We start from the raw sequence: 11,829 nt of genomic DNA, 5'->3' as shown, positions 1-11,829 counted from the left end.
CCTAAACTCCTTCAGAAGTATGAAATCAATTTAATGGAACAACTTCAAGGTCTTCTCATCATCAATTTGGAGACTTAGATGTTGGGTACGTAGCTTTGGATTTTTGAAATAGAAGGGATAAAACTGATATTATGATAAAATGTAACAGATATGTAACCATGTTAATAGCTGGAAGGCCTATATATGTGTCAAGCGGAGTCATCTATGAAATCAAGGGCATATTTAAATAATTAATTCTTAGGTTGTGTTTGGTTTAAAGGAAAAAGTAGAAAAAGAAAAGGAAAGGAAAGATAAGAAAACCTTTACAAACTTTATATAAATTTCTTCACTTTTCTCTTCTTTTTCTTACCTTTTCCTTCAAATCAAACATAGTCTTAACAAAATGATTAAGCTCTATTTAGTAAGAATGCAAATAAAGTATAAATACAAATATATTTTTGTCCATATAAATGCAAAGTTAATTTAGTTTTACATTCAAAAATTAATTTGCTTGTCAAAAGATATTTAGTTGTAATCATGCAAAATACAATTCTAATTCTAATGTTGAAATATATATGCCTTTCTTGGATGCAAACTTTGATCTCATTTAATTTTAATGCCACCATAAAAACTGTCATAATCACTTTTGGTAGATAAATGCATTATTACCAAACACCATTATAATATAAGGTGAACCAATTAAACTACATATATGCAGTGAACCCACTTTTGTACTCTTGAGCTTTAGTGGCAAACATTATTTTTTCTTGTATTATCTTACAATATTACTTAACAGATGGGACCCATTTATATCAGATTAAAAAAAGAAAAAAAAAAAGAAAAAGAACTAGATTCATTACATAGAGCTAGAGTCAATATATATATATAGTTGTATTTCCTAAACACAACGTAGAATTTCCAGACCATACATATCGTCGTCTTGGATACGGTTCCTTTGTTTTAAATTGGTAGTGCTTCCATAGCACGAAGCATCATTAATTAGAAGTAAATGCAGCCTTATGCTGTCTGGTTTGAAGGAAAAAATAGGGAAAGGAAGAAAACTATAAGGAAACCTTTACAAATCTTATACAGGTTTTTTTATGATTTTCTTCTTTTTCCTTCAAACCAAATATAGCCTTAATGTCCATTGAAATTGATTGGAAGAAGGCGAAGGTCATTTTTCTTGTGCACAGCTACGCCTGGTAGCTCGTCTATGTCGATGTCTTCCATCTTGATCCCAACAGGCAGATCCCAGTCAAACGAATACAGAAGATTTGAAAGTGTATGTTCCACAGTGACCATTCCAAGATTCATTCCAGGGCACATTCTTCGGCCCGAACCAAATGGAATGTATTCGTAGTGTTGTCCCTTGAAATCTACGGAGCCATCTGAGAACCTTTCTGGTAGGAACTCTTCTGGGTTCTCCCAAGTCTCAGGATCCATTCCAATGGCCCATGCATTGATGATGACCCTAGTTTTGGGATAAATATCAAACCCATCAATAGTGCAGTGATTTCTAGCTTCTCGCTGAACCAGCAATGGGCCTGGAGGGTGCAATCTCAACGTCTCCTTGATCACACACTTGAGGTAATGAAATTGGTGAAGGTCGTCTTCATCTACGTATCCTTTATTGCCGATGAGGCCTCTAATTTCGTCTTGTGCCTTTTGCATCACTTTTGGATTTTTGGAAAGTTCTGTCATTGCCCAAATCACGACTGCACTGCTTGTGTCCGTTCCGGCAAAGAAAATATTCTGCAGATAGAAGCAACGAAAACAGAAATCACCATTAAAGCTCAATTTGGAAGAACTACAAATATGTACAGTATAAATACATACAAATAATATAAAATATAAAGTTTTGCATTCTACATATTTCTATTTGTACTCCTTCCAAATGAAACCTAAGAATCAGTTTATTTGCAGTGCAAAATTCATTTCCATTGATGTCAATACATGGAAGTGTAAAATATAGGCGAAGTGTAAATTCTCATATAGGATGTGTTTGATTTCATGGGAGCTTATTGAAAAAACACCCTTGCATCAACACCACATACGCGTTGGCGTTTAATGCATATGAAACAAAATGAAACAAATGTTCAGTTTTACCGTTTATCAAATAAATGATAAAAAATTGAAACACTTTGATTTTTGTGCATGGTATATTTGGAAAAACATCAAATTCTTATTTCCTCCAATGTCTCTTTTATTGAAATCAAATGCTGATGTGAAATACTTTAATGGGTATTAATTTGAGATAAAGAATAAAAAACATTTAAAGTGAAATCTAATCAAACAACAAAAACATGAAACATTTAAAATGAAAAAGCATAAATAAATTTTTAAAGCGAAACATACATCTTTTTGCTTTTATTTGTCTTTTTTGTTTGTAAAAAAAGCATAGGAAGAAAAATGATGTAATCCTCGTCGGGTGTGAGGGGGCCAATCATGGTGATGCAAATTTTGTATAAATTTTTTGAGATACAAAATTTCTACTGCTAGAAGGTGCAAATAAGATAGAAAAACGTACACAAGTTTTTTTTGTCAAACAGGAGATTGGTACGATACAAAGGAAAATTGATACGACAATGCCAATCATATCACAGGGCTAAAATGGAAAAATTAACTAGGCTTGAATGTCTTAGTGTGGTCTCACCAAAACCAAAACGTCACTTCATCTACTTGAAGTCAAGATGAGGCCGCATCATTACATCATTTCAAGATTTGACCCTGCACTATGACAGTGTAGTAGAAAAAGTGGTTTGAAACCGAACTGGTGCAAAACAAAATTTGTATTGGTTCAGATTTGCACATGTAAACAAACAGAGCCTAAGAGTTCTCTCATCTCAAATTAACACGGACACGGACAGAACAAATAACGAAATGATGTATATATTTGTTGTATTATTTAAAGGAATAAACCCCGAAAGAAGATTTAATACCATGATCATAGCTTTGATGTCATTCATGTTGAGATCAATTGAGCTTAATCCATCTTTCTGCATTCGAAGCAATATGTCGGTGATGTCTTCTTTCTCAGGATTTGGCCTCCTGGGGTCGAGGTGATCATCGATGACATGTTGGTAGAATAAATCCAAGCCTCGGCAGTTCCTCTTCAGCCTAGCATGAAGTCCAGTGAGAGCATCAAACAGCCATCCCACCACTGGAAAATAGTCAGTGAAAGCGAAGCGACCCATCAAGGCTTGAGCTTCAAAGAGGAGTTCATGAAATGAACTCTTCTGGCACCTTTCGTGCTTAAAGCTTTTACCAAAAGCAATCCTGCAAATTATGTTGTTTGTGAGATCAAACACCATCTGGGTTAGATTGGCCGAGCTGGAAGAAGAAGCAAGCTGGGAAATGGACTTGACCAGTAGAGAAATCTCCTCCTCTCTTATGAACCGAAAAGATTGCACCCTCTTGGCGCTGAAGAGCTCAAGAGTGCAAATCTTCTTTACCTCCCTCCAGTGATCGCCATAGGGTGCAAAAGCCAAATCGGAGCCATTGTAAGACAGCTTCTGCTGGCAAAGGAGGGAGGGTCTAGTGGCGAAGTTAAGGTCGTGAGTTTTCAAGAACTCCCTCGCCATTGTTGCAGAAGAAACCACCAGAGTTGGCACGAAACCGAGTTGCAAAGACATGAGCGCGCCGTATCTCATAGAAAGTTGACGTAGCACGCGATGAGGAGACGAGCCACTCAGTTGATGTAAGTTCCCAATAAAGGGAAGCTTAGGGGGACCTGGTGGAAGAATCCCATTTCTTGGAATAACATGAAATCTGCCATGTTTGAGCAGACGAAACAAGAAATACAGAGGAAAAACCAGAAGAAAAGCTAACAGCTGCAACTGTAACATGGTTTCTGTCTTTTGAGTGATGAGGTTTAGTTTATGGGCTATGGACTACGGCCAGTGGAATCTATATATAGTGACTGAGAAGATATAGAAATAATAGAATGCATGGTAGCTCACTAGCTCTTCTTTTACAAAGAGTCAAAATGCTGACTGACGTGACAGAAGGCCACAAAGAAAGATAAAGATGCCACGTCTTTGACAGAGGGGCCCACAGTATATTTGTATTGAAAGATTCCTCCATTGGGACGGTGTAGGTTTTAAAAAAGAAAAAAAAAGAGATAGGTTGACTATTTGCCATTTTTATATAATAGGGAAGGTTGAAGGTGGAAGTTAAAGCTACATCGTCGGATAGTGCAAAAATTTTCAGGAACAAGGAAGCGTGGCCATGTCTTGTAATCCATCCGTGAATAAGACCATTGCACAAAAGATTCTTTATTGGTGGGATTAAGCAATAAAAGTTTTTGCTCTCAGAGGTGGACAGTGGACTGAGCTAAACGGCGCCACAAGGCACATAACGTTCAACACCCTTTGGAAATTGAAAAACGTGGTTCGGAGCAACTGTTTTTTCTTTTTTTTTTTTTTTTTTTTTAAATATACATTATTACCAGTGGTGCAATAATATAACGTTAGTATGGCGTCATTTTAGACGTTGGATAATATAAACTATGTTAAAAATGTTGCTGCACTTATTCCAAACAAAAAATAAGTATCATTTTTTCTTATGACTTCACATGTTCAACATCATTTTTATATGAAAATGATACAATATTTCTAACATCAATGTTAAATACCTACTCTGTTATTCTTGCACGAGATCCAAATGTTCATAGCAGCTGCCAATAAATATGAGCTTAATTACTGAAATACTTATTGCTTTGTTTTCAAGGATAGAGCAACTCAGCTCCAGCTTCAATGCAATATTTACCCAACTGACCCATGACCACCCCTAATGAAAGTCAAGGGCACCTAGGTGGGATGGGATGGACAAATACTATCCCTGCCCCGTCCCTAATCACCAGAGTTTTGGGTTTTTGAAAATCTACCCCAAACCCAATCAGTTATTAAACGGAGCCCTAATTAGGAAGGATCATATTTCCATCTCTAGTGCTAGCTTTCAAGCTTTAGTGTTCTGAACCAAAGTTTTAAAAGTTGACCTAGAACGGAAATTATTTTAGCCACCGGTTTCTAAGTCAATAGATTTATTGTCTAGGTCAAATGGGTCGATGGTTCAATTGTCTGGATCAATGTATCATTAAATAATTTTATACAAAAGACCAGTTCAGGGGTAAATCGAAACCAATTGTCTGAACAGTTTCAGGCCAAATGATCGAACCATCCGGGTCAACAATGGCTTGCCTTTATCCGAACCTTAAATGGGTATTTCTGGTATGGGTTGTTATTTCAAAAGTAATTTTCAAACTAGAGGACTTTGTCCTCCAAGATCATCACGAGTTACTTTCTTGTATGCTCTTCTGTATTTCAAAACCTCAATAATTTAATTGTACAAGTAAATAGCTAATATGCTTAGATGCCATGGAGACTAGACCACTGGCTTTGATTTTTGAAGCTAAAATGTTTTATTATATTTGTTTCCATATAACTTGTGGAACACGTTTATTTTTCCGAACATGATATAGACATTTTTTAAACGTTTTAAAGGCATTTCATACAAAATATAGTCAAAGCCTGCCAACATCAATTCTTGGTACAAACCATCAATATTTTATTTCCCCTTTTTCTTCTTATTTACCAAGTATCTGCCTTAGTGTATACAATTACTTAACATCTCTTCCCTACTGATCCTTGCTTACATGTGGATTTAGGGTTGCAGAGGGATGAAGTTCAAGCAAGACTCATTTTAAGGGTCTGTTTGGTTTTTAGTTAAAATCAGAATTGGAATTAGAATCAAAATCTTCCCAATTCGGAATCAGAATGATCCATTCCATTGTCTGTTTGGTGAAACAAGAATAGGAATGGAAATTAAAATCGGAATGAGATTTTATTCCTAAGGGAGGGGCAGGAAATAACCATTCCCTCAAATAGGGGAATGCCATTCCAGCAGGAATGGAAATGAGATTCTGATTCCGTCTAACCAAACAGTTGGAATCAAAATAGCTCATTCCGATTCCAGACCCCTATTCCTGCAAATCAAACGGACCCTATGTTTTTCTTTTTCTAATATTAAAAACATATATTTTCTGATTTTGGATACAATATCCTGAAAAGAACAAGATTCAAATAGCATTTATACATATGCATGAAAAAGACCCTCAGTGGCTCAGTCCCACTCCCACAGAGCAAATCGTAATGCATGAAAAGACAGATGAAAATTTACGCCGCACCTTGTATCCAAGTGTTGTATGAATTCCTTATCTTGAATTGGTACTAGCCTTCAACTGACTATTTCCAACCATCTTTTAATTCCATATCAAGACTCAAGAGAGAAAGAGAGGGTTTTGTGTTTCTAGATTACGTGGCAACCACCGAAAGCATTTTGAGGTGCGTAATAAAGCTGGAGGAATTTACATCTGTGCCCCCATAATGTTTTCTCGTTGATGTCATTATCAAAAAATATTTCTAATATTTTTAATACTATGTTTGCAATTGAAAATTATTTGCTTATTCAGTTTGGATCCTTCCATTCCATGCCATTTTGCAATGGGAATTTGACAGCATGTCTGCAATTCTGCATTATTTTTAAATTTTTATTTCCTTGGAGAATGGATTGGGGAAGGGGACAGAGCAAGATGCACATGAGTATAGGACATAACAAACAAAGCCTATAGTTTTCATGGATTTTATCTCATGCCTCTTTTGTTAGAGTGATGTCAATTCACCATCTTAATTACTCAGTCATCCGCAAATGATTGTATATTTGACGGAAAGAGCAAAATCGAAATGACTTCTTCCACAAAGAAAGAAAGCAATGGAGCTATTCTTCCACAAAGCAATTGAAAGAGTTGAGGTGAGGGGTCCTGTCACTCCACACTTCACACAGACCTCTCATTTTTTATATGTGGCTACCTATTTTTAAATTAAATTATCAAAAATAAAAATATAAGAATTCAAAATAAAAATATTCAAAAGTCTTAATTATCTATAATAAAATTTATATTACTTGTTTTTTGGTAAGTTATTTATCCAGATAAGTGTTTCATAGAAAGACTTACTCGGGTAAGTGTGTTTACCTATGTTATTTTATTTCTCATGTAAAAAGGCAATGACCATTTTAACCATAAAAATCTTATACCAAAAGGGACATTTTTGTTTCATTCAAGTGTTGGCAACTTTTCCCCCAAGTGGGAAAGTTATTTACTCACCTAGGAAAATAAACTTTAATTTCCTGATCCCCACATAAATCTGAAAAAAGAATATAAGTTTCTTGGTCAATGACCAAATTTCCCCCCTCAAAATCCAGAAAAAGAATGCCCCCAAATAAAAACCATCAGAGGCTTTAGTTGTTTCTAATAAAATCCGTTGTTAGTCTTTCTCTCTCTCTCTCTCAACTAATGTTTGCAACCCATTAAATTCCTAATATCCCCTTAACAAAGTAGGGGTATAAAATTGATGAATTGAATTAGGATAAAAGCAAACCAAGACCAACCCTAAAATGGACCATAGCTAGGACTCAGACCCAGAATGGCATTTTCAATGGTGCAACTAGGGTCAAGTTGGTTTGGAATTTGATACATTTTCAATGACCCTGAACCCCAACTGAAGCAGAAATTCTTCAAATTTGACAACCCAACATGTAGCTTTGAATCAGGTTTTATCATGGGCCGGACCATGGTAGGCTTTGTACCTGTAACAAGGGCAATAACCTGGATTTGGACTGGATTTGGTCCAATCCGATCCAGTCCGTAAGTCCATTATAAATGGACCAGGTCCAATCCAATCCAATGAATGTTTTGGACCGATTTGGATTGGTCTAATTCAATATCTGGACCATCCAATCTGTTCAAATTCATTTTGATTTAGATTGGTTTCAACTCAAATCTGGTCCATTCACATATATATTCTTATCTTATATCAATGGACTAGATATTGGCTTAATCCAATCCAATCCAATATAAATTTATTATGGGTGGACCAGGTCCAGTCCAATTTAATAAATTATTTTAGACCTAATTGATCCAATCCAATATGTCTTATTGGTCCATCCAATCCCTCTAAATTGATTTTGGACTGGATGGGGTCCAATTCAAAACCAGTCTATTGACACCCTTACCTATCCTGGCCTAATCTGGTTCCAGGCATATAGCTTTTATGTGTAAAATATTAAAATAACTTATGGGCCCAGACCTCGGCCAGGATGAAAATGATCGCCCTACCCTAAATCAAAACCTAACCAAATTTTCAGTTCATCCATGCATTGTATCGGTTTAGTTGCTAATAACCCTAACACAAGACTGCTACTTATATATCATTATGAAGCCATGCATTCAATATACCCAAATTCTGTTGAGACTTGGGGATGTTTGAAAACTATTGAAATTGTTGAACTTAATTACTTATTGCTTCGCCTTTAGTGGAAAAAATAAGTAAATTTTAAAATACTCAAAGGCATAGTTCTTCGGTTTTAGACTTAAGGGGCTCATGACCTTCTTAAAAACTTACTCAGTTCTACCGCTTCAGACATTATACACAGTGTTTGGTTTGAAGGAAAAAGTAGGGAAAATAAGAAAAATGTAGGGAAACCTTTACAAACCCTGTATAGGTTTCCCTACCTTTTCCTTCCTTTCCTTACATTTTCCTTCAAACAAAATACAACCTAAAATTTTCATTTTCTTGTCTTTTTTTATAAATAAATGTTTTCAAAGTTTCAAATTTTTTGTCACATTAATTTAAGTTTTCTCTAGTTTATTTTCTCACAAAGAAATTTCACGATATTTTTCGGGGTTTATTTACAGCATTTTGCCTACATATCTTTGTCACATTAATGGAGAATATGCGTATTTGGTTGCATTTTCATTTAAATTCGAAGTGTATCTAGAATACAACCTAAAATTTTCATTTTCTTATGTCTTTTTTTATAAATAAATGTTTTCAAAGTTTCAAATTTTTTGTCACATTAATTTAAGTTTTCTCTAGTTTATTTTCTCACAAAGAAATTTCACGATATTTTTCGGGGTTTATTTACAGCATTTTGCCTACATATCTTTGTCACATTAATGGAGAATATGCGTATTTGGTTGCATTTTCATTTAAATTCGAAGTGTATCTAGTGGCTAATTATCTGATTGCATTTTCATTTTGCCTTTTTTTAATTCTTATTTTCATTAAAGGAACTTTTTTGAAATTTATTTTTTTGTCACAATTTAGGTTTTCTCCTAATCTGACATGGAATGTTTGTGATATTTTTCTTCTTAGGGTTTTATTTATAGCAATTTGCCTAACCCAATCCAAAAAAAAGTTGGATTGGTTCAAGTTTTATTCAGGAAATACGAATCTGACTTAACTTCGGTTAACCCTAACCCAACTTGATCTCAACCCAATTGGGTTGGGTTAGGATTAGGGTTGAGAGTTTCACAACTTCGGTTGACCTCAATCAGACCTAACCAAAAAAAAAAATCAGATCAACGAAAAGAATAAAAATCAGACCTAACCTGGCCGCACGGCGCTAATTAGAAGTGCATAACTAATGAGCAATAGCTAAACAGATCTCTTGATGGCTGTTCTAAGACACAACAAATTGTAAACTAGAATCGAAAATGGAGGAAGAGTTTAAACAATAAAAACCTAGCTAGTACTATCAATGTTGTTAGGTGTTACACCTACATTTTAACAGCAAAAACGAGACAAGTCCTTAAAATAAAATATCAAATGCAGCCTTTAGACATGCTGATTCCTTAGAGAAGTATCAACAACCTATAAATAATCCACAAAGCAACATAGTTTTGGGGCCCAACAAGGCACGCCACAAATCATTTCTCCACTTTTCTTCATGAGGTACATTCAAGTTCAATGAACTTTGTCATGCAATTGATACAAGTTTTCTCTTTGGCAAATGGTGGGGTTAGATGTTTTTTAAATAACAACCCACCAATTAGTCACTTACGCCCATCCATTAATAACTCATTTGAATACTATAGAAGTGGGTTATAACCCAAACCTAATCCTATCAATCTAAGTTGGACAAACAATATATATATATATATTCAAAATATCGATACATTCGATATGTCAGTAGGGGCATATCAGGTCATATTGGTACTTTTTTTTTTTTATTTTGTTTTCAAAATCGGTTCATGGGAGCCAGTTTAAGACTCCTCTACTTCCTGAACCTAGTAGAACCCCAATACACCCCTTTAGGACTATATTGGGGAGTTCCCAAAACGATACGTATTGAAATAATAAATACCTAGCTAGTCCCATTGATGTTGCACCTAGACCATTATAATAGCTTATTGATAAAACATTTAGACATGCTGCTGCCTACTAGTTGGGTTAATTAGAGAGGTATCAACTGCCTAGATTCCACAAGGAAACATGGTGATGGGCCTAAGAAATTAAGGCACGCCACAAATAATCCCTCCACTTTTATTTTCATGAGATACATTTCAGTGCAATGAACTTCGTTATGCAATTGTAACAAATTTTCTTTGTGTACTACTTCCTTTTGGGGTGGCAAATTGTTGAGTTTGGATTGGGTTGGATGTGTGGAAGAACAATCCATCCATTAGGCACTCGCATCTATTTATGACTCATTTCAATACTTTACACGTGGTTTACAACCCAACCTAATACATCCACTAATCCATTATTGGATGTAATAAAGGATGGGCCAACAAGAGTCAAACAAGAATATAAACATACGTGGTCCTAAGAGAGTGGGCTTGATGGCAAAGCTCATGGGAAATGGCATGATAGGTGATATATCAAGTATGGTAAGTCATCATGGGATCCGCCCACGCAAAATAAAGGTCCGTTTTGTTTACAGTTGAAATCAGAATCAAAATCTTCTAGAATTGTAATTAGAATGATTTGTTCCCATAATCTGTTTGGTTCAAGTAGGAATTAAAATAATAATTAGAATGGGATTTCATTTCCAAGAGAGAAAGAGGGAATTAATGTCCATTCCCTCAAATGGAAAAATGCCATTTCACCAGAAATAAAAATGAGATTCTAATTCCAATCAAACAAATAATTGTTATCATGGTTTTTAAAAATGAATCAGTCAGGGGTCCGGTTACCGGTTCGAACTGTCTGACTGTTCGACCTGATTGTTTTAACAAAAAAATAAAAAAATTGGAAAACAATCAAAACTGTTCGAATGGTTCGAACGATTAACCAGCCAGTTCAGCGGTTTACTGACCAAAATCAACGATTTTGGAGGAAAACGGAACCGGTCAGATGATCGGTTTCCAGTTTTTCCAGTCCGATCATCCGGTCCGGTCCGATTTTAAAAACAGTGATTGTCACAAACTAAATGCCCCTTTAGATTTAAACTGTTTCGAGGAGGCCTAAGACAGCCCCCTTAGATTATGCAGGCCTAAGACAGACCCCTGAGTGATTTTTTTTTTTTTTAAAAGAAAAACTAAAAGAAGAATTAAGCAATTGAAATACCCAATACACAAGTTCATGCCTATGGAATAAAGCCATTGGATATGTGAATTATCCATGAGGTGAATGAAAGATAAATTTGTATATGTATCACTTACATTATCACCAAATCAGAAAAAAAAAAGCTCAAAAAATTACATCAGGCTGACCTACGTCCTCAAACCCAATAAAGCCATTGGATATGATCAAATAACGATATCTGATTTATTTTTCTTTTTTTTTTAACCTACGATATCTGATTTATTGATTGTTAGATCCAAGGTTCAAAATATTGACATACAGCGAGCATATCGGATAGTACTGATAGTTTTTTTTTTTTTTTTTTTTTAATTTGGTTTAAAAGAGTCGGTTTAAAATCCATCTACCCCTAAATCGGTCGAAACCCTAATACACGTTCTATAAAGGTATATCAAAAAACTTCCAATACAATACATATCGACGACTA

General features: G+C 35.1%; 1 protein-coding gene across 1 annotated transcript; it reads right to left on the bottom strand.

Annotated features, from left to right (window-relative positions):
* Nucleotides 1-722: 722 nt before the first annotated feature.
* Nucleotides 723-3,851, bottom strand: LOC148852464 (cytochrome P450 71A9-like). The gene is made up of 2 exons (XM_088946583.1): nucleotides 2,919-3,851; nucleotides 723-1,731 (listed from the first exon to the last, which is right to left on the bottom strand). The coding sequence occupies exons 1-2, from the start codon at nucleotides 3,822-3,824 to the stop codon at nucleotides 1,117-1,119; spliced, it is 1,521 nt and encodes a 506-aa protein (XP_088802709.1). The 5' UTR covers nucleotides 3,825-3,851; the 3' UTR covers nucleotides 723-1,116.
* Nucleotides 3,852-11,829: the final 7,978 nt, after the last annotated feature.

Source organism: Nelumbo lutea, chromosome 5 (genome assembly GCF_056320005.1).
Source record: "Nelumbo lutea isolate HS-2025 chromosome 5, American lotus-T2T, whole genome shotgun sequence".
NCBI classification, from domain to species: domain Eukaryota; kingdom Viridiplantae; phylum Streptophyta; class Magnoliopsida; order Proteales; family Nelumbonaceae; genus Nelumbo; species Nelumbo lutea.
Note: the sequence above shows the minus strand (reverse complement) of the source record. Positions and strands in the feature narration are given on the sequence as shown.